Source organism: Dryobates pubescens, chromosome 27, assembly GCF_014839835.1.
Source record: "Dryobates pubescens isolate bDryPub1 chromosome 27, bDryPub1.pri, whole genome shotgun sequence".
NCBI classification, from domain to species: Eukaryota; Metazoa; Chordata; class Aves; order Piciformes; family Picidae; genus Dryobates; species Dryobates pubescens.
The window spans coordinates 3895034-3917670 of NC_071638.1; the positions used below are offsets into that span (position 1 = coordinate 3895034).

Below are 22637 nucleotides of genomic sequence, written 5' to 3' on the forward strand. Positions count from 1 at the left end.
TTTGGGTTGAGTCTTAAATATGGAAATGTGCTTCCTTATCGTTGCTGTGGGAGAGAAGTGCTAGTGTTTGAGTGGGATGAATTACCTAGTTTCCAGAGGGCTTTGTAATAGCTCATGTTGCGTTTGTTATTGAACAATTTATGCTTGTAACTGCTATTTTTAAATAGTTTTGATGGGCTGCTTGCATTCTTGCGCAGGGTCACAAAACCCCATCTGCTTCTAAAATATATTCTGGTCCTCATGAAGCATACTGATTCTTTAGCATCTAAAAAAGCTGGTAACATGCCTTTGAAACATTACCCATGTAAATGTTCTTCCTTTTTTTTTGTTTTTTCTCTTCAAAATGTGAATGATTTGTTGCATTTGTTCGTTTAACTAGAGTAGAAATAGCTGTTTTGTTCTTACTAACTATTTTGGATGGGGTGGCGTTACTGTAGGATGATGAAAATGCTTTTGGTTTTGAGATCAGAAGAGAAGTTTGCTGATCAAATAGAAAATTGCCATGTCTCTCTCTTCTTTATTCCAAAACATGTGTGGGAGTTTTCTTCCTCATCTTCTGAGACCGAGGACACTGTTCTCTAAACTTGCTAATGGGATCAAATCAACTTAATGTAGAGCATGACATTGGATGATAAAGTTGATTGCTTACACCCAGCTTTGATTGGAGCAAGCTTAGTGGTCATTTGGAATACACTGAGCACAAATGTAGCTTATACCATTTCGTCTTGGCTGCTTCTCAAGTTCAATTTGGTATAATGCAGCCCTTGTGCTATTGCAAAGTCTTTGAACTGAACATCTTCTCCTGTATTTATCTGCCATGTAAGCACTTGATTTTTTTTTTTGTTAGGATTTCAGCCAAACAATTTTTCAAGTCAAGAAAATTGGCATATTTAACACTGTTCATTTGTTACTGTGTTACGCCTGCAGAACAATTTTCACCATTTCCTTCACTAAATTACAGTGGTCCTCAGTTTATCCCAGTGGTTCTGCTCTTGGCCCCCAAAGAGAGCTTAAATCTCCTACCAAAGCTTTTTGTGTGCATCCGAAATGCCATATTCAGTCAGTAACCCAAAACTGAGTATCTTTTATTTTAGAGTTGTGGATGGCCTTACTTTTTCTCTTCTTCTCTCCTGTCCAAAATGAAAAACAGAAGAACCAAGCACTACAGACACTAGATTTCACGGAATCACCAAGGTTGGAAGAGACCTCAATGATCATCGAGTCCAACCTGTCACCACAGACCTCATGACTAAACCATGGCACCAAGTGCCACATCCAATACCCTCTTGAACACTTCCAGGGAGGGTGACTCCACCACCTCCCTGGGCAGCACATTCCAATGGCTAACAACTCTCTCAGTGAAGAACGTTCTCCTCACCTCCAGCCTAATCTTCTGCTGGCACAGCTTGAGACTGTGTCCTCTTGTTCTGGTGCTGGTTGCCTGGGAGAAGAGACCAACCCCCTCCTGGCTACAACCTCCCTTCAGGTAGTTGTAGAGAGCAATGAGGTCTCCCCTGAGCTTCCTCTTCTGCAGGCTAAACAACTTCATTTGTTGCATCCTTGCTTTATTAGTACCAAAATTTCTGAGCACCATAGAAAGAGCAAAGGTGTCTTACTCCACTACTAATTCTTGTGTCACCTCTTGATGATTCCCTTGTGAAATATGCTAGCGCTCTGTTCCGAATGATACAGTACTGCAGGAAGTGGAAAAGGGAAAAGGAAAACTTAAAAACAGAAGCAAACATTTCTGAGGTGTTATGGAATTTCGAAGGTAAGAAACATCTGTGGCAGTCTGTGCTCCTTCGTAAGCAGAAACGTTATTCTGAAATGCTGTAAGCTCCTCCAGCAGTAAAGTGTAGTCCACAGCATGTGAAAGATGCATGTGAATAAACGCAAGAGTGTAGACCCAAGTAACGACTGAAATGCAGGTCATAGAATCAATAAGGTTGGAAAAGACCTCAAAGATCATCAAGTCCAACCTGTCACCCAACACCTCATGACTACTAAACCCTGGCTTCAAGTGCCAAGTCCATCTATAGCCGAGAGCAGAAACTGATCGGTGTATTGCTCTTTAAAGGAGCAATCAGATGATTATAGGCTCTGTTGTAAGGGCTGGCGGGGGTGGGGGAGGAATAAATAATTGAAATTGTGTAGATACAGTTGAGTAATGCCTGCAAGGAGAATGTGCTACTTCACTTTCATTAAACCAATGAAAAATGCAACATGTTTGCAATTTATGGACAGTTGAATAGAATAGAATAGAATTAACCAGGTTGGAAGAGACCTCAAAGATCATCAACTCCAACCTATAATCCAACGCTATCTAATCAACTAAACCATGGCACTAAGTGCCACATCCAATCGAACACCTCCAGTGATGGTGACTCCACCACCTCCCTGGGCAGCCCATTCCAATGGCCAGTCTCTCTTTCTGTGAAGAACTTCCTAACATCCAGCCTAAACCTCCCCTGGTGCAGCTTGAGACTGTGTCCTCTTGTTCTGTTGGTGGTTGCCTGGGAGAAAGGACCAACCCCCACCTGGGTCCAACCTTCTTTCAGGTAGTTGTAGACAGCAATAAGGTCTGCCCTGAGCCTCCTCTTCTCCAGGCTAAGCAACCCCAGCTCCCTCTGAAATAGCAATTTCTAATGTACACCTAGTAGCATTAGTTCTTTCTGTGATAATTATTGATCATAAGGCAAATAGGCAAGAAGGTTTCCACAAAGCAATGTTAATCATGAAAATTAAGATTAAAATTCATAGTTCCAACTGCAGAATTGAAAAATTGCCCTCCAGTTTGTCTCCTTGAATGCAGTTTCACCATGCATCACTATCAGTTGAAATTTGTACAGGATGAGGCTCTGTGCTCTGTGCCACACACCTAATTTTTTCAGCTCTGGAAAGAAGCTTTTGTGGGGCTGGTCTCTTCTCCCAGGCAACCAGCACCAGAACAAGAAGACACTGTCTCAATTTGCACCAGGGGAGGTTTAGGTTGGATGTTAGAATGAAGTTCTTCATAGAAAGAGAGATTTGACATTGGAATGTGCTGTCCAGGGAGGTGGTGGAGTCACCATCACTGGAAGTGTTTAAGAAGAGACTGGATGGCGTGCTTGGTTCCGTGTTTTAGTTGATTAGATTGTGTTAGATGATAGGTTGGACTCCATGATCTCAAAGGTCTCTTCCATCCTGGTTATTACTATTCTATTCTAAATACTTGAAAATATAAAGTTGATTGCTACTCTGAAGGTTTAGCTGAGCATGGCTTGTATGCTGTGAATTGTGGGTTCAGGAACTGTGGAAGTATTGCCCTTGACTGCCCTGCTGATGGCTTGATTCAGTTATGGCTGAGCCTGCACTGCTCAGTTGGAATCCATTCTTTGCTGTTGACTTTGGGGAAGTCTGTAGATTCAAATTTGTGCTGAGAAACTTGAATCGGTGCTAAACAGCTGAGAATGCCAATTTTGAGTCTATGATTCCCTACACTTCCTTTTCCTTGAATGTCTGTACAAATATCAGCCAAAAGAAGAAAGCACAGCATGAAATATCTTTTCTTCTCCTTCCCCCTCTTAAAATTTCTAGTTTACAGTAACTGAACCAGACGCTGGCTAAGCACACAGTTACCATTAGAAAGAGAATAGCTATTAATCTTTTGGGCCTCTTGTTCTTCTGTTTCCCCAACTGTCATTGAGCATTTGTCAAAAAAATGCTTAATTGTAGCTGGAAGGCTCCAGTGTGATCATCTTGCTGGATATGTAGTGGCTTATGGATACACAAAATAAAAGGCTGCCAGCAAAGTGAACAGTGGGCAAGAAATGGAGGCAATATGGAAATCAATTTGTTTTTCGTGTGGAGGGAATATTGAAATTGATTGTTTTTTCCCAGAATCACAGAATGGTCTGGGTTGCAAGGGACCTTCAAATGTCATCTAGTCCAACCCCCAATTATACATATTATTTTAGCTGTTCTTTCTCAGTAGCTTCATCAGCTCCAAGAATGCTCTAAGAATTAACCTGTAATTGTTTCGTAGTTAATAGGTAGACACTCTGCTTAAAAGAAATGCATAGTTTAGTGTCTGCATACCTGTGCAGCATGTCTAATGCTGCTGGTACTCCTAGGAATGTAATTAGAGAAGAAAAATATTATAAAATACTTTTTTTCACACAGTGCTGAGTAGGTCTGGTAAATGACTAATATCTGCTGTTGCCTGCACTGAGTGGTGCTTGGTAAAGTGCTCACTGCAAATACTGGCACTAGCACAAGGGTAGATGGACTGTGCCTGGAAGGCCAGGCTGAATGAAGCATTGAGCAGCTGAGTCTAGTTGAGAGGTGTTCCCTGCCCATGGCAGGGAGGTTGGATCTCTAAGGTCCCTGCCAATCCAAGCCATTCTATGGCGATGAGTTAGATCTGGCTATCAGCTTAGGATCTTGTAACGCAAGGAGGGTTTTCTGTAAGTTGAGAGCAGTGCTTTGCTGCCTTACATGTGACAAATTTCCATTTGCTTTGATTTTTGGTTATAATTTCTGTTAAAAAAAAAACAAACAAACCATCTTTGGGCACATTTTTGATTGCTTGTTGCATTTAAAAGCAGCATTGTGATGAGTAGCATAATAGTTTTCAACCGTGAACTGTGGCTTTTTGCTGAGATGCAGGAACAATTGGATGAATATTTTTTGTATTATTGTTATTTGAACTGTGGTGTGCCTTTTGTATTACTGGCAAAAGACTCTAACCCACTTTCTTTCAAGCATTGAAGGAAAAGTGTGCTGAGTTGATGGGAAGTGGCTATTGCTGTATTAGGAAAATTGCTGCAGAACAATGTGTAACTATTATGTGACAGTTTGTGCCTAATAGCAAATAGGAGCAAAAGCATGTCACACTGTCATCTACAAGTGAAAATAACCAACACCATGTGAAGTAAATGTAGATGCTGGTTTTGTTGTTGTTGCAGCACCAGTAACACTTGTTGTTTCTTTTGTGTTTTGTTTTGTTTAGGTTCTTGATTTTCACAGACCATTTGCTGAAATGTCCAGAGCTGGTAAAAACCCTTTATGCCAAACTGAGCAATCAAGAAAGGTAACCCCAAAACCCAATGTGGCTTTTAGTATTTAGCATTCCATATAGAGTATCCTGTTCACATGATTGAAAAACTGTGTGGTTTCATAGTTGGCACAAAATCTCTAAATACATGTTTCTATGTCAGTAATGGTTTTAAATTGGTTGGTTAACATTACAGCTTAGCCACAACTGGCAGTGATTTATGTAGGGTTGCAGAATCCAGGTTGGCGCCATTACTCAGGAAAGAAATAGTGTGTTTTTTTTTACCAAAAAGAAGGGACAAGATTTCATGTCTGTGTCTTGATTTCATAAGAGCACCACACCCTGCAGTGTTTTGGAGCTGTATTTGAAATGTCCTCCGCTCTTCATACTCCTGTTGGAATTACAAGAAGTTAAAAGGAAGCCTTCACTTAAGCTGGAAGTGTGCCTGATACTGATTAGCAGAACCTGAAAAACATCAATGTATAGGTAATCCAAGATTGCTTCATCTTTCAGTATTTCTGCTAGTGAAAATACAGGGTGCTTCAACAAACCTTCGTCTCAAAAGAAACTAGCTAGTTTTCCTGCAGGTGTTTGAGTAAATGTATGCTAAATTGTTGGGAAATGGTAGGGCCACGAGGACAATCAGAGGGCTGGAGCACCTCTCCTGTGAGGACAGACTGAAAGAGTTGGGGCTGTTCAGTCTGGAGAAGAGAAGGCTCCAGGGTGACCTAATTGTGGCCTTCCAGTATCTGAAAGGGGCCTACAAGAAGGCTGAGGAGGGACTTCTTAGGATCTCAGGTAGTGATAGGACTAGGGGGAATGGAGTGAAGCTGGAGGTGGGGAGATTCAGACTGGACATGAGGAAGTTCTTCAGCATGAGAGTGGTGAAGCGCTGGAATGGGCTGTCCAGGGAGGTGGTTGAGGCCCCATCCCTGGAGGTGTTTAAGCCCAGGCAGGATGAGGCTCTGGCCGGCCTGATCTAGTGTGGGTTGTCCCTGCCCATGGCCAGAGGGTTGGAACTAGGTGATCCTTGTGGTCCCTTCCAAGCCTGACTGATTCTATGATTCTAAATGACCATTACTCGTTTGCCTTTCTTTGACAGAGAATCTGGGGAGATAAAAACTTATTTTCTTAGAATAATCAACTTCGGGAAATCCTGTACTATTGTTTCAGAGCTCCTCCAGTTGCTTGTAGATCTTGGGATTTTGTTGATGGTTTTTGTTCCCCATCTGGCCAGGGAAACTGTAGGTTCCCACTACTATAGTTTATGCAGGTGAGAGACAAAGCAGTAAACAAAGCAGTCACAGTATCACCAAGGTTGGAAGAGACCTCAAAGATCTATTAGTATTTTTCTCTTCTGTGTTTTTTGCTGTGACTGAAACCACAGATGGTGGTACAGTCCCTTAACCAGATTAGGAAGAAACAAAAGGGATAGCAGGCAAAGATGATAGTTTGAAAACCACAGATAAAATAGCATTAATGTATAGGCAAGGGATGGAAAATAAGGGATGGGAATGATAAGGAGGGAAAGATTGTTTTCCTCCTTTATTCGGGCTGACCAAATTGGAATGAGTATGAGCTGTGCACTTCTTGGAGGTAAGGGCTCCTTAAACAGTTAGCAGGAATGAGTGTTTTGACTGAATGAGCTAGATACAATTCCTTTGGGGGATGTCATAAATGGTAGATTGTATGCTTTTGTAATCCCCTTGAGGACAGCCAGGACTGGATTAGGGTTGTACTTCGAGCTCTAGATGTAATCAGTTTCCAGAAAGGTCTTAGCTGGATTTGTTGCATGCGCCATACTACAAACACTGATCAGCTCCCTCAACTCAAAGTCTTCTGGTGTAGACATCATATGGCTGATCACATTACAGGATGGCTAGTCACTGCATATTTGCTGAATTTATTATCAATCCCAAGAGTTCTGCAAATCAAGTGAACTCAATTAGAGCATAATCAGTGTACAGTTTATTATGAATTTGATACTGCTTAATTTACTGTCAAACATATGGAAGTAAGTGGTCTAGGAAACAGTCCTTTAGCATCTGAGCTATAGAAGAAAACTCGGTGGCATCTTCCTCCGTAACGTTAACATACTTAATATATAGAAATATATAGGGAGAGAAATCAAATTCACAGAAAAACATTTTTTTTACTTTCTTTAATTGGAGGGGAAAAAGAAGAAGTAATGATATAAAACAAAGCATAGGGAATTCATTACAGAATCACAGAAACATTCAGGTTGGAAAAGACCCTCGGGATCACCAAGTCCAACTGATAAACCTACTCTACAAAGTTCACCCCAAAACCATACCCCAAGCAGCACAACCAAATGACCTTTAAACACATCCAGTGCTGGTGACTCAGCCACCTCCCTGGGCAGCACATTCCAATGCCTGATCACTCTTTTTGCAAAAAAATTTTTCCTAATGTCCAGTCCAAACCTGCTCAGTTGCAGCTTGAGGCCAGTCCCTCTTGTTCTGTGACTAATTACCTGTGAGAAGAGACTAGCACCAGCCTCTCCACAACATCCTTTCAGGTGGTTGTAGACAGCAATGAGGTCTCCCCTCAGCCTCCACTTTGTCAAACTAAACAGCTCCTTCAGTCACTCTTCATCAGATGTATTCTCCAGGCTCTTCCCCAGCTTCCTTGCTCTCCTCTGCACTCACTCCAGCACCTCCACATCTCTCCTGTGTTGAGGTGCCCAAAACTGAACACAATACTCAAGGTGTGGCCTCAGCAGAGCTGAGTACAAGGGGACAAACACCTCCCTACTCCTGCTGGATGCAGCATTTCTAATCCAGGCCAGGGTGCCATTGGCTTTCTTGTCCACCTGGACACACTGCTTGCCCATACTCAGTTACTTGTCAATTAGCAACTGTGTCTTGATTTCATAAGAGCTGTGTTTGAAATGTCCTCCGCTGTTCATACTCCTGTTGTAATTACAAGAAGTTAAAAGGAAGCCTTCACTTAAGCTGGAAGTGTGTCGGATACTGATTAGCAGAACCTGAAAAACATCAATGTATAGGTACCCAAGTCCCTTTCTGCCAGACAGTTTTCCAGCCACGCTTCCCTTAGCCTGTAGCATTGTGTGGTGGTGAGAGAAAGTTCAGTTCTCCCCCACACACAAAGAAACCATGGCTAACTCAGTCGGAGAAGCAGAAATGAATAAGCTATATTTACAAGCAGGATGAAATGCAGATGAATATATACACAATATACAGTATTTACAATATATACAGAAATATGTAACACAGAAAAACCTTTCCCTTCTCCAAAGAGGGGGGTCCCCCAACTGTACCCCCTTCTCCTCTTACCTCCCTTTTTTCCCAAAAAGGGGTTAAAGAGAGAAAAGGTAATTATTAAGGAGGACGTTCTGTTAGCTCAGAGCGTATGCAAGAATTAGTCTCTTTTCTGGTTAGTTGAAAGGTCAGCGCCCACCAGCACAGACAGAAGACTGCTGTTCAGAGGGACTGAAACAGACAGGCTGAACTGACTGAGATTCAAACTGAACTAAAGCTAAAAGTTTAAAGTTGCATTCTACCAATCTACCAATGAAATTCGTTTAGACTTATCTTTGTTTTCATTATTACGCCAAAACATTCAGCCAGAGTGTTCCAGTAACTGTCCCTTTCTTAAAGGCACAGCCTAAAGCGGTCACATATTGCTTGGGGTGGTTGTGATGTTGTTTCAAAACAAGACAAGGAGCTTCACCCCGAGAGTTGACACATTGGGTGTCCATAAGGCTGAGTAAGTTATATAAATGGAGAAAGGACAGATGTGGCATTGAGGTGCCTGTGGAAAGCAGCTGGAGCTCATGAATCTGTGGTAACTCTCAGTTACAGTACTGTCTACCATGGACGTTAAATAGACTCAATTTAAATGTATCTGTTGAGACGGTGTGAACTATGCTGAGGGTTTGCGGATGCATACCTTATGTTGGCAGTTGCCTTAGATAACCAAAGTATATGCAGTTGCATAACCTCAGTTATTTGCACTATTCACGCTAGTCAAGCTATTTCCTATGATTGAAATCCAGTGGCCATCATGCATGCCATAGAGTCATAGAATGGTCTGGATTGGAAGGCACCTCCAAAGGTCATCTAGACCAAGCCCCTCTGTAGTCAGCAGGGGCATCCTCAACTAGACCAGGCTGTCAAGAGCCCTATCGAGCCCCACTTTGAACAAAAATCCAGGAAGTAGTTCTTATTGTAGAAGTGGATCTGTCATCCAGCTTTCCAATTAAATTCTTGACTTCTGGACACCTTTCTCTTTCATTTGCAAACAAATCTGAGCACTTTGGTGTCGCATGTCTGAGGTTACAAACGGTCTGAAAAAGATGCCGTGATAGTATGGTCATTTTTCTAAATTGTGCCCTTAAATGTATGGTGAGGCAACAGTGCCTGATGTTTCTCTGCAAGTGATTATTGCAGAAACAGATGGATACAGTACTGAGCCAAAAGGTTGCAGGTTCTTGAATTCTTTCAAGATAAGTGCTTAGAAAAAGCCTCCTTTGTTTTAATCCAGGTTAGCTTTTGAGTGTGGTCAATGTAAGTTAATGGCTTCATAGCCTTAATTACATTGTAAAGTCTTCAAAATGAGTGCTTCTGTGTTGTCCCTTTTGAAGAGGAATCTTGCTTTTAGTTAACATCAACCAAAATGCAAATGAGTAGCAACTCTGAACTGCTTCAGGTGTTTTTAAGATGCTCAGCTACTTGCATCTTTAGTTTTGATGTTTGTTCTGTTTCATGTAAAGTAATCTCATTGAATGATGGAGCCATTGATCAGTATATCAGATGGGAAATGGCCACTTGGGTACTGGAAATGGCACCACTTTTGCCTATGTTTAGCTGCAGGGATACTGATGTTGATGTTATGATGGGTTTTGTTCTTGTTAATGCTCACAAACACAGAGAAGCCCAAGGTAGTGTCCCAGTTGTAGAGAAGGAACTTTCCAAGGGTCTGGCACTTGGTAAGAGGTTATAAACCAAGCATGCTTGATAAAAATTGTTTGATGATAATAAAATTGATAGAATTTTACAATATCTTTTTTAGATTTAGATTTTGTAACAATGAGCTTCCAGATTTTAACTACACTTCAATGCTCTGGTTTATTTGCAGAGTACAGGAGACAGCAACGTGTTGCTGTCAGATAATTGCAGATACTGGATTAGGTTGCTTAGGGAGGTTGTGGATGCTTCCTACCAAGGACATGAGATTTAACACATCCAAGTGCCGGGCTCTGCACATTGGCCACAACAACCCCATGCAGAGCTACAGGCTGGGGTCAGAGTGGCCGGAGAGCAGCCAGGTGGAAAGAGACCTGGGGGTGCTGGTTGATAGTAGGCTGAACATGAGCCTGCAGTGTGCCCAGTCAGCCAGGAGGGCCAATGGCATCCTGGCCTGGATCAGGAACAGTGTGGCCAGCAGGAGCAGGGAGGTCATTCTGCCCCTCTACACTGCACTGGTTAGGCCACACCTCGAGTCCTGTGTCCAGTTCTGGGCCCCTCAGTTTAGGAAGGAGGTTGACTTGCTGGAACGAGTCCAGAGAAGGGCAACAAAGTTGGTGAGGGGTTTGGAACATAAGCCCTACGAGGAGAGACTGAGGGAGCTGGGGTTGCTTAGCCTGGAGAGGAGGAGACTCGGGGGTGACCTTATTGGTGTCTGCAGCTACCTGAAGGGAGGTTGTAGTGAGGCAGAGGTTGGTCTCTTCTCCCAGGCAACCAGTACCAGAACAAGAGGACACAGTCTCAGGCTGCGTCAGGGGAGGTTTAGGCTGGAGGTTAGGAGGAAGTTTTACACAGAGAGAGTGATTGCCCACTGGAATGGGCTGCCCGAGGAGGTGGTGGGGTTGCTGTCACTGGGGGTGTTCAGGGCGAGGCTTGATAGGATGCTTGGTTGCATGGTTTAGTTGATTAGGTGGTGTTGGATGATATGTTTGACACGATGATCTTGAAGGTCTCTTCTAACCTGGTTTATTCTATTCTACCTTGGGCTACTTGAGGGCAGGTTGGATGAGCCCTTGAGCAGCCAAGTCTAGTTGGGAGGTGTCCTTGCCCATGGTGAGGAGGTTGGAGTAGAGGATCTCTAAGGCCCCTTCCAGCCTAAGCCATTCTATGATTCTGTGATAGTAGTTGCACTAAGTTCTTACCCATTTGGTCAGGCAGAATGGGTCCAAATTTGACTAGGGGGAAAAAAGGGAAGAAATTGACAAAAAGTCTTTCTATGTACTGCCTGGAGAAAAGGAAGATGACACCTGCAGCATGAGAATTTCTAAATATAAATATAGATAGAGTGTACAAAATCATAGTTTTTAGATCTTGAACCGTGTCACAAAAATCATGAGAAGACATGCTCAAGGTGGTACTAGCAGTTGTGGTATCTATTGTATTTAGCTATAGGCAAACAAGTAGAAACAGGCTCTGTCATCTGAATGGCTACATAGTTGTGAGATGGATTAAAAGAAATGAGTAAATTGCATTGTGTGGGAGAGCTAACTTAGGAAAATTCAGGTGTCTTGGAAAAGGAGAGAAGCAGTAGAAGGAAGGAACGCAAGGGAGTTTGTACTAGAACAAAAAGGGGTGCTCTCAGGAAATTGCTGGCTGAATAATAGGACATGCATGAAATTCATAGGAAACATCAGCATGTCTTGAATATCTGTGCCTGGAAGAAAACTCAGGAAAAAATTGTGACATGAATGCTTGAACAGAAAACTGCAGAAGATATGACATAGAGGTGGTGGTTTGATGTCACTCTTGGTGATTATGGTTTTCTGAAAGGGCACCCAATTATAGAATCATAGAACCAACAAGGTTGGAAAAGACCTCAAAGATCATCAAGTCCAACCTGTCACCCAACACCTCATGACTACTAAACCATGGCACCAAGTGCCACGTCCAGTCCCCTCTTGAACACTTCCAGGGATGGTGACTCCAGCACCTCTCTGGGCAGCACATTCCAATGGCTAACAGCTCTCTGTGAAGAACTTTCTCCTTACCTTGAGCCTAAACTTCCCCTGGTGCAGCTTGAGACTGTGTCCTCTTGTTCTGGTGCTGGTTGCCTGGGAGAAGAGACCTGCCCCCACCTGGCTACAACCAAGAGAAAGAGTACTGCAAAAGAATTCCCTATTGGCAACAATTTATTCCACTAATACAGTTTATGGAAGTATGTGGTGAGACCCTCTAACTTTATAGGATATCACTAACAAACTTGTATTACTCGTGTTGCTGGTGCAGCAACAACTGACTAGAATTCTGTTATGCAGGAAATAATATTTTATTGGAACAGTTCTTGTAATCCTAAAGCCTGTGAGCAGCTTCTTAGCTGAGCATATGCTTGAAAGGCTCTAAGTTTAGTGAAAACTGGTATGTAAAATCTGTCATGGGGATGAGTGACACGTCTGTGCACTTAACTTGATTTTTGTATAGCCTGCCGAATCTGAAAGCCTTCCTTCAGTTGGGGATGTTGGGTAACTGGACTCTGGTAGCTTGTAGCTGGGCAGGCATGTGGTCCCCTGTTGTAACCTGCAGAACAAACACACTGACTGTTCCGTGTCTGTGCTGTGGCACATATGTTAATTGAAGCCTGTGAGAGAGGTTACCCAGTGTTTGACAGCCTTCGCTCTGGAATCCACCCTTTCCCAGATGGAAAAGAAAGCACAATTCTGTGCTACCATGTTGAAAAAGCTTTTTGTCCTCATTCAGGTAATTGTTTAATGCAGCTGTATTAATGACAGTGAGGACTGAGTTTAGCAAGAACTGAGTAGCTGTTACATGATTAATAGGGGTGGGCTCTTGGAGGTTAGTAAAGCAGTGACCATATTTTCCTACAAGAAAACATTTCTCTTCCCCTTGTGACAACCTGCTTGGTAAATTAAGGAAGAAAAAAAAAGGCATGTAACTATTCCACATGTTTAAATGTCAGTCCTTCCATCTGAATTACAAATATTTTGGTGAGCAGTCTCTTGAATTCAGTCACTACATAGCACTCTTTCAGGGTGAGAGAATTACAGTGGGACTTCACCTAACTTGCGTGCTCCTCTGTGCTGGAGCTGAACAGGGAAGCTGTAGGAGGGCCTCATGCTGTTTGTCATTTTGCCCCTTTGCTCTGGTAAGATCTTACCAGACCTCACCTGGAGTACTGCATCCTGGTCTGTAGCCCTCAGCACAGGAAGAACATGAAACTGGTGGAGCAGGTCCAGAGGGGGGGCCACAAAGATGAAAAGGGGGATAGAGCACCTCTTGTAATGAGGACAAACTGAGGGAACTGAAGAAGACTCTGGGGAGACCTAGTGGCAGCCTTCCAGTACTGAAGGGGGTCTGAAGAGGGACAGTTTACAAAGGCCTGCAATGGTAGGATGAAGGGCAGTAGTTTCAAATCAGAGAAGAGTAGATTTAGGCTGGAAGTTAGGTGCAAGTTCTTTACAATAAGGGTGGTGGAACACTGGAACAGCCTGCTCAGGGAGGTAGTTGAGGCCTCGTCCCTGAAGGTATTCAAAGTCAGGCTTGACAAGGCTCTGAGCAGCCTGAACTGGTGGAGGATGCCCCTGCTTAATGCAGAGGAGGTTGGACTAGATGACCTTTGGAGGTCCCTTCCAACCCAAACCATTCTGTGATTCTGTGTTAGAGTTCTGCTTCCACAAGATACATCCAGTTGCCCTAACAATGTGATGAGATATTGTAAATAAAATGGTGCTAAAGCTGTTAAAATAAAAAATGGCCCAAGTACATTTTACAGAGCAGCTTTGTTACATAGCCACTTACTTGCTGGTTTAATACACCCAATGATCTTGCTGGATATATGAGTAACTCACTTGGATGTACTGTAGTTCATCTAGTAGCAATTATAAAACAGCTGTGAAGAACTGAGTGTACATACACTTTTTTTTGTTTATTTCCCCTCTCTCTTTGCTCAGAATGGGTTTAGGATTGGGAAAGGAGACTTAGTGAAGGGACTGTGTGCAAGGCAAGGGCTGGGAAAACCTGATGTTTTCAAACAGAAGCTGTCCAATAGTCTGTTTATTTTGCTGAATGTAGCAACAGCTTTCAAGAGCTGTTTTGGTGGAAATTTTAGACAGGGAATATGCAGTCACAGTAATGTTCTGTTGGGACATAAGAAATTAGAAACTTAAATAGACTTAAGAAAACCATGGATCTGACTGTCTGGCCATATTGTATTAATTGTGGCCAGAGAAGGGCAATGAGGCTGGTGAGGGATCTGGAGCACAAACCCTATGAGGAGAGGCTGAGGGAGCTGGGGTTGCTTAGCCTGGAGAAGAGAAGGCTCAGGGGAGACCTTGTTGCTCTCTACAACTACCTGAAGGGAGGTTGTAGCCAGGTGGGACTTGGTCTCTTCTCCCAGGCAACCAGCACCAGAACAAGAGGACAGTCTCAGGGTGCACCAGGGGAAGTTTAGGCTTGAGGTGAGGATAAAGTTCTTCACAGGGAGAGTTGTTAGCCATTGGAATGTGCTGGCCAGGGAGGTGGTGGAGTCACTGTCCCTGGAGGTGTTTAATAAGAGACTGGATGAGGCACTTAGTGCCATGGTTTAGTTGATTAGTTGGTGTTGGATGATAGGTTGGACTTGACAATCTCGAAGGTCTTTTCCAACCTGGTTTATTCTGCATCCTGTAATTGAACAACAAATGAAATTAATGGTCTGCACAAATAAGCCAGCAAACACGAACTGATGTGATGGTTTGGCCCACCAGCATTAACAAAGCACAGCTCAACTCAGTTGGGGAAGCAAATGGAAGCTATATTTACAAGCAAAACTACACTTTCCAAAGGAATGCAATGAATATGTACAAATATATAGTCTTTGCAATATTATACAGGTATTTAAGGGAGAGAACAGAAAGGAAACAGTATCACAGTATCACTAAAGTTGGAAGAGACCCCAAGGATCATCAAGTCCAACCTGTCCCAACAGACCTCACGACTAGACCATGGCACCAAGTGCCACGTCCAATCTCCCCTTGAACACCCTGAATGGGGGAAAACTGCCCCACTTCCCCCCTAACCTTTCTCTTCCCCCCTTTCCTCTGTTTAATTAGGAGAAAAGAGATGTTAGAGATCTCTGTTAGTGTGCTAATCTCAAGGTCGTTAGATAGTATCCTTTCCCACGAAGCAGCCAGGCAGCCAGGAGAGAAAGAAAGGAAAGGGTTTGCAGATTTCTTTATACTTCTCCACTCTTCTGCTTGAAAATCTGCGGCTGCTTTTAAAGGCACAGCCTGAAACTGTCACAACCGATCAGCAGTGTTCCAAGGCTGCTGAGCTTTTACAAACAATCTCTGTTAATAGCATGCTAGTTTTTGTGTTGTTTTGAACAGCTTTACCTACTTAGTCTACAGATAATTCTGTGTGGCTTAGTGAATTTAATTAACAAGTGATTTTTCTGATTCTAGAGTTACTTTGTTAGAGCTGATGATGGCGAAGGTAAGCGAGAAGAGCCCAGTTGCCAGCAAAGACGTGAATGTGTTCGTGAGTCATGCGGCCTTCCTTGCAGAGTGCTTCCAGGAGAAATGTGAGGCTGTGCTCAAGTTAACTTCTGCAACGGATGCAGGCGATGAGGTATGACTGAGTAAAAACCAAATTATAGTACTAGGATCTGAAGTGGTGAATCCTCACTGCTACTGTTACCCTGGTAGGACTTGTGGACGTTCCCAGTTTAGATTGGGACAGCAGTGACAGAGTTCACAGGAGAATATGTAAGACAGCAGTCCAAGTTTTGCTTTTGATTTGAGAATGACAAAGGATGTGGTGCTTTGAGATAAAAATAAATCTGCTTGAACATCTCTTCTATGAAGAGAGAATGGGAGACCTGGAGCTGTTTAGTCGTGAGAAGAGAAGGCTGAGAGGGGATCTAATAAACATCTGTAAGTATCTGAGGGGTGGGTATCAAGATGAAGGTGATGGGCTCTTTGGTGGTGCCCAGTGAGAGAACAAGAAAAAACATGTCCAAGCTGGAACCCATAAGAATCATAGAACCATAGAATCAATAAGGTTGGAAAAGACCTCAAAGATCATCAAGTCCAACCTGTCACCGCAGACCTCATGACTGCTAAACCATGGCACCAAGTGCCACATCCAGTCCCCTCTTGAACACCTCCAGGGATGGTGACTCCACCACCTCCCTGGGCAGCCCATTCCAATGGCTAACAACTCTCTCAGTGAAGAGCTTTCTCCTCACCTCTAGCCTGAACTTCCCTGGCACAGTTTGAGACTGTGTCCTCTTGTTCTGGTGCTGATTGCCTGGGAAAAGAGACCAAGTCTCACCTGGCTACAACCTCCCTTCAGGTAGTTGTAGAGAGCAATGAGGTCTCCCCTGAGCTTTCTCTTCTCCAGGCTAAGCAACCCCAGCTCCCTCAGCCTCTCCTCATAGGGCTTGTGCTCCAGATCCCTCACCAGCCTCATTGCCCTTCTCTGGACACATTCAAGAGTCTCAATGTCCTTCTTAAATTGGGGGCCCCTGATCTGGACACAGGACTCAAGCTGTGGCCTAACCAGTGCTGAGTACAGGGCAGAATGACTTCCCTACTCCTGCTGGCCACACTATTTCTGATACAGGCCAGGATGCCATTGGCCTTCTTAGCCACCTGGGCACTCTGCTGGCTCATGTTCAGCCTACTATCAACCAGTATTCCCAGGTCCCTTTCTGCCTGGCTGCTCTCCAGGCACTCCAACCCCAGCCTGATGTTCCACCTCAACATGAGGATGCACTTCTGTATGGTGAGGGTGATGGAGCACTGGAACAGGCTGCCCAAAGAGGTTGTGGAGTCTCCTTCTCTGGAGGCTTTCAAAACCTGCCTGAATCCAGCCTGCCTTAGGTGATCCTGCTTTGGCACCTGATGATCTTTGGGGGTCCCTTCCAACCCCTAACATTCAGTGATTCTGTGATTGTTAAAAATCTGAAAATTTTCCAAATGCTCAAGTTTTCATATCTTTGGGTTTGAATGTTCTTACTGTGGATTTTGTTCTCACTAAGGATCATGTCTCTAATTTATTTGTGTTGTGAGTTCTATTTTTTTCAAATATGAGTCAAAACTTGAAAGGTATAGATGGGAAGCACCATCTCTTCCTCACCCCTCTTAGAATTAGGGTAGAAATGGAGTAAATGCTTTTCTAGCCATACTGAAGTAAGTAAATGTTTAGGGCAGTTTTAAACTTAACTGATTTAGAGAAAAAGTCTTATGAGGAGCAGCTGAGAGAACTGGGATTGTATAGTCTGGAGAAGGGAAGGCTAAGGAGAAACCTCATTGCTCTCTACAACATCCTTTCCGGTAGTTGTAATGAGGTGGGGATAAGTCTGTTCTCCATATTATCAAGTGATAGAATGAGAGGAAATTGCCTGAAATTGTGCCAGGGGAGGTTTAGATTGGATCTCAGGAAAAATTTCTTTACTGAAAGAGAGGTCAGGCATTGGAACAGGCTGCCCATGGAAGTGGTGGAGTCACCATCCCTGGAGGTGTTCAAGAAACATGTGGGCATGTCACTTTAGGACATGATCTTTTTTTAACCATTAAGTGATAACAGCTTCATAATTAATGTATCATTAAGGTCCCACACACTAGTTCATTGAAAATGCATTTGGCTACTTCTAGAGCAGGTGTTCCTGATCTCTTTGGGACTTGTAAGATCAAGAGCTGTGGTTGTGTGATTAGCTCTGTGTATGGAAGCTGTCTGAAATGTGTAGTGATCCTCCCTGCAAGCAAGGGCTCTTCCTGTTACCCAAGGATTGGGGATTCTCTGGTGGGCTTCACATGGCTCTGACAAGGTGGCACCCCTGGGGCCAGCTGGCATCCACAGCATCAAGTTGCCGAGCTTGCTGGGTGCCAAGTGGCAGACAGCTTCTGTCTCCTGTGCACCCAGACACTTGCCCCAACTCTTGGCCACTTGGAAGAAGTCTGTTATTGCTTCAGACTTAATAAACTGTTTCTGTTGAGGATGGCCACAATGGAGTCCCTTTGCAAGCTAAATAGGAAGGCATTTATGGGTCACAGATGGTTTGTGGGTTGCACTTTGGGAATCTTGGATGCAGAGCTGAGTCCTGGATGGCTTTATTTTATTTCCTCCTTATGGAGTATCCCAAGAGTTGCTGGCTACTTGCCATACTGTGTAGTGCAGTAAGGGGGTTTGGGCCATCTAAGGGTAGGGGTCTTTTCAAATAACCTGGTGCTCTGTTTTTACTCTTACTTTTGACAAGCTGCTTTAAGCAGCACCCTGGGGAATACAGAAGGCAATTAGTACCATAACTTGCAGTGACCTCATTTGTGCTGTGTTAAGTCTTTGTTCTCCCATAAACTTTTGATGTTTTCAGATTATTTAAATAAAGACGACTACCCATAAAAGTCTTGAGAAATTGAGTATGTTTTAATCAAACAGAATTAATTAATCACTATTTCTTACTGATTAATCATACATGGCTTCAGAAGTGTGATTAATGTGATTGACATGTGTTCTTAATATTTCTAAAGATACTTTAACATCTAGCTTCTGTCTTGCTGAGTGACCAGAGTGGCATGCTGGAATTTTGTTACCCAGTGTACATGCACTCAGTAGCATTTTAGTGTTAATAAAAAAAATAAACAAAAATTAACCTGTAACAGTTTCATTTGGAGAAACTCTCAAAAACCAGCTGCCATAACTAATGTACTATCAAAGTCAAACAAATGCTGGTCTTTAAGTGCTTTTCCGTGATAACGTTGCACAGTGCATTGCTTGCTGACATTTTCCAAGTTTTTGATACTTTTTATAATCTTGGTTTAAATAGGCACAAGAATTTTAAATGTATTTCCAAGTATTTTCAAAACATGGGGAGAAATTTAGAACAGAATAGAATTACCCAGGTTGGAAAAGACCTTTGAGATCATCGAGTCCAATCTATCACCCAACACTATCTAATCAACTAAACCATGGCACCAAGCACCCCATCCAGTCTCTTCCTAAACACCTCCAGGGATGGTGACTCCACCACCTCCCTGGGCAGCACATTCCAATGGCCAGTCTCTCTGTCTGTGAAGAACTTCTTCCTAACATCCAGTCTAAACCTCCCCTGATACAGCTTGAGACAGTGTCTTCTTGTTCTGGTGCTGGTTGCCTGGGAGAAGAGACCAGCCCCCACCTGGCTACGACCTCCCTTCAGGTAGTTGTACACAGCAATAAGGTCTCCTCTGTGCCTCCTCCTCTCCAGGCTAAGCAACCCCAACTAGAAGAAGGACAAGTTCAAGAGTCTTGCATGTGGGAAAGAACAACCTCATGGACCCCAGTATAGGTTGCAGACTGACCTTTTGGAGACTAGTGTAGGGGAAAGCAAACTGGGCATCCTGGTGGAATACGGAATGACCATGAGCCAGCAATGTGCCCTTGTGGTCAAGAGGACCAAGGGCATTCTAGGGAGTATGAGAAGGGATGTGGTTAGTAGGTGGAGAGAGGTTCTCCTCCCCCTCTACTCTGCTCGGGTGAGGCCACATATGAAATATTGTGCCCAGTTCTGGGACCCTCAGTTCAAGAGGCACAGGGAACTGCTTGAAAGAGTCCATTACAGAGCCACAAATATGATTAAGGGAGTGGAACATCTCCCTTCTAAGGAAAGGCTGAGGGAGCTGGGTCTCTCTAGCATGGAGAAGAGGAGACTGAGAGGTGACCTCTTCGGGGTACTGGTTGACAGCTGGCTGAACATGAGCCAGCAGTGTGCCCAGGTGGCCAAGAAGGCCAACAGTATCCTGGCCTGTATCATGAATAGTGTGGCCAGCAGGAGCAGGGAAGTGATTGTGCCCTATACTCAGCACTGGTTAGGCCACACCTTGAGTCCTGTGTCCAGTTCTGGGCCCCTCAGTTTAAGAAGGACATTGAGACTCTTGAATATGTCCAGAGAAGAGCAACAAGGCTGGGGAGAGGCCTCAAGCACAAGCCTTATGGGGAGAGGCTGAGGGAGCTGGGGTTGCTTATCCTGGAGAAGAGGAGGCTCAGGGGAGACCTGATTGCTCTCTATGCTCTCTACAACTACCTGAAGGGTGGTTGTAGCCAGGTGGGACATGGTCTCTTTTCCCAGGCAATCAGCACCAGAACAAGAGGACACAGTTTCAAGCTGCACCAGGGGAAGTTTAGGCTGGAGGTGAGGAGAAAGTTCTTCACAGAGGGAGTTATTAGCCATTGGAATGGGCTGCCTTGGGAGGTGGTGGAGTCACCATCCCTGGAGGTGTTCAAGAGGGGATTGGACGTGGCACTTAGTGCCATGGTTTAGTTAGTCACAAGATGTTGGGTGACAGGTTGGACTTGATGATCTTTGAGGTCTTTTCCAACCTTGTTGGTTCTATGATTCTATAAAATGTGTGAAGGGCAAGTTTCAGGAGGATGGAGCCAGGCTCTTCTCAGTGATGTCCAAGGATAGGACAAGGTGCAAGTAGGAGCAGATGAGGTTCCTCATTAACATAAGGAAAAACTTTCCCATTGTGAGGGTGACAGAGGCCAGGAACAGGCTGCCCAGAGAAGTTGTGGAGTCTCTGTCTCTGGAGACATTCAAAACCCACCTGGTTGCATTCCTATGTGACCTAACATAGGTGATCCTGCTCTGGTGGGGGGGGGTTTAGATTAGATGATATCTGGAGGTCCTTTCCAACCCCTAACACTCTGTGATTCTGTGATGAGAGGTGTTATTAAAAAGATATCAGGCACCACTTTATGAAGAGATGGTAGGTGGATACATTAAAAAAAACCACCAACCACACAACAGTCTTTTTGTATCTCTCCAAGGAGTACAGCTTTCCCCCACTGCCCCAGCTGCTTAGTCTGTTATGTTAAAAGACTTAAATGACTGGGTACCAGGTAATGATAGGACTAGGGGGAATGGAGCAAAACTAGAAATGGGTAGATTCAGATTGGATGTTAGGAAGAAATTCTTCACCATGAGAGTGGTGAGAGACTGGAGGAGGTTGCCCAGGGAGGTGGTAGAAGCCCCATCCCTGGAGGTTTTTAAGGCCAGGCTGGATGTGGCTGTGAGCAATTTGATGCAGTGTGAGGTGTCCCTGCCCATGGCAGGGGGATTGGAACTAGGTGATCCTTGAGGTCCCTTCCAACCTTAGCAATTCTATGATTCTGTGACTGCTTCTAGAAAAGAGAGCAGCTTGGCAGTAAGAGGACATACACTAAGACCATGCCATCTCTTTTTTTTTCCCCTCATCCATCTTTGTATTGCTCTCTCTTTAACTCCCTCTCCCCCCACTGCTTCTTTGTGTGTGTGTGTGGTTCCTTTGCAAGGATTCTGTGGTTTCAGTTCTTGAAAAAAACCCACACCTAGCAAAAGGAGGTCTCTGTCCAATTTCAAGGTGCTGGGACACGGTAGTATTGGGGGTGCTACTGTGTGACTTGCCCTGCTTGACACTGACGTTTCATTCTCTCACCAAAACCAGGTGTACGGTGACTTACCGCGCTTTGGTGGGGAGGTAGAGATCGTTTAATGAACACAAAGTCATAGTAGCTGAACAAATGGAGAGCAATTACAGGAACAGTTTTTAAAGAAGTGTCTGTGTGTGCATATTGTGTGTATGCATTTATTTATAATATGTGCTTGCCATGGGAAGAGAAACGTTTTGGCTTACATTCATAAAGTTGTTGCATTTTCTTGCTAGAAGCAATAAAAAAATACACCAGTTTCTCCTCAATTGTGCAAATACTTCAGATTTTACATGAGTGTTGTACTTGACTGAAAAGAATAAATATTGAGCCTGTGGAGTCTTGTCATTAAAAATACAACATCTGTGATATTAAACTCAGCTCTCCCTGGCCTTCTCTGTGTCCCTGAAGCCAAGTGCCTTGGTCAGGCTGTTTGTACTAGTAAGCTGTCTTAGACGCCAAAACTGCAAAGCCACATTTGAATGCTGCCTTTTTGGAACAGTCCTTCAACTGGCCTGACTCCCAAAATGTTGTCTGGGTGTCCTGTCCACTGTTTAATTTATTATATGTAGACACTGCCATTTTTTTTCCCCTGGGGAACCTCAGGTCTTGTAGCTTCCATCTCAAACCAATGGAAAGCTAATCATATGCTTCTGCAGCGCTTAAACCAATGTTTAAAATAGCTTTTCCATTATAAGCCTGACTTCAGCACCAGTTTGCTTTCACTAGCTTTCAACCATACTTGCAAAATAAAACCCCTGGATTTTAAGTTTGTATTTCATGTCTTTGTAAGGAAGCTATTTTCTGACTCTTTCTTGAAGTAGGTATATTGAAAAGCTTTTCAATTACTTCCTTATTTAATCATCAAATTGTGTTCACATCAGGGTGGCTGTGAGATTCCAGAGTATTTTGAGGGTTGAACAGCATATTGTTGCTGAACTTAAAAAGGAAGTCTCCTGCTTTATTGGCTTTCTGGTGTGCAGGTGGAGGGCAAAATTGAAAAAAAAATAAAAATATTGGAAAATTGGGGCAAGGGGAAACACAGCTAACCAGACATGGGTTTGTTTAGCCTGGAGAAGAGGAGGCTCAGGGGAGACCTCATTGCTCTCTACAACTACCTGAAGGATGGTTGTAGCCAGGAGGTGGTTGGTCACTTCTCCCAGGCAACCAGCACCAGAACAAGAGGGCACAGTCTCAAGCTGTGCCTGGGG

At 43.7% G+C, this 22637-nt stretch overlaps 1 protein-coding gene across 1 annotated transcript in view; it reads left to right on the top strand.

Annotated features, from left to right (window-relative positions):
- ATXN10 (ataxin 10) overlaps positions 1 to 22637 on the top strand; it is a 134425-nt gene that overhangs the window by 49926 nt on the left and 61862 nt on the right. Inside the window, exons 6-7 of the mRNA XM_054173835.1 lie at positions 4991 to 5071; positions 15441 to 15606. Coding sequence (XP_054029810.1) covers positions 4991 to 5071; positions 15441 to 15606 — 247 coding nt within the window. The remainder of the gene's footprint in view (positions 1 to 4990; positions 5072 to 15440; positions 15607 to 22637) is intronic.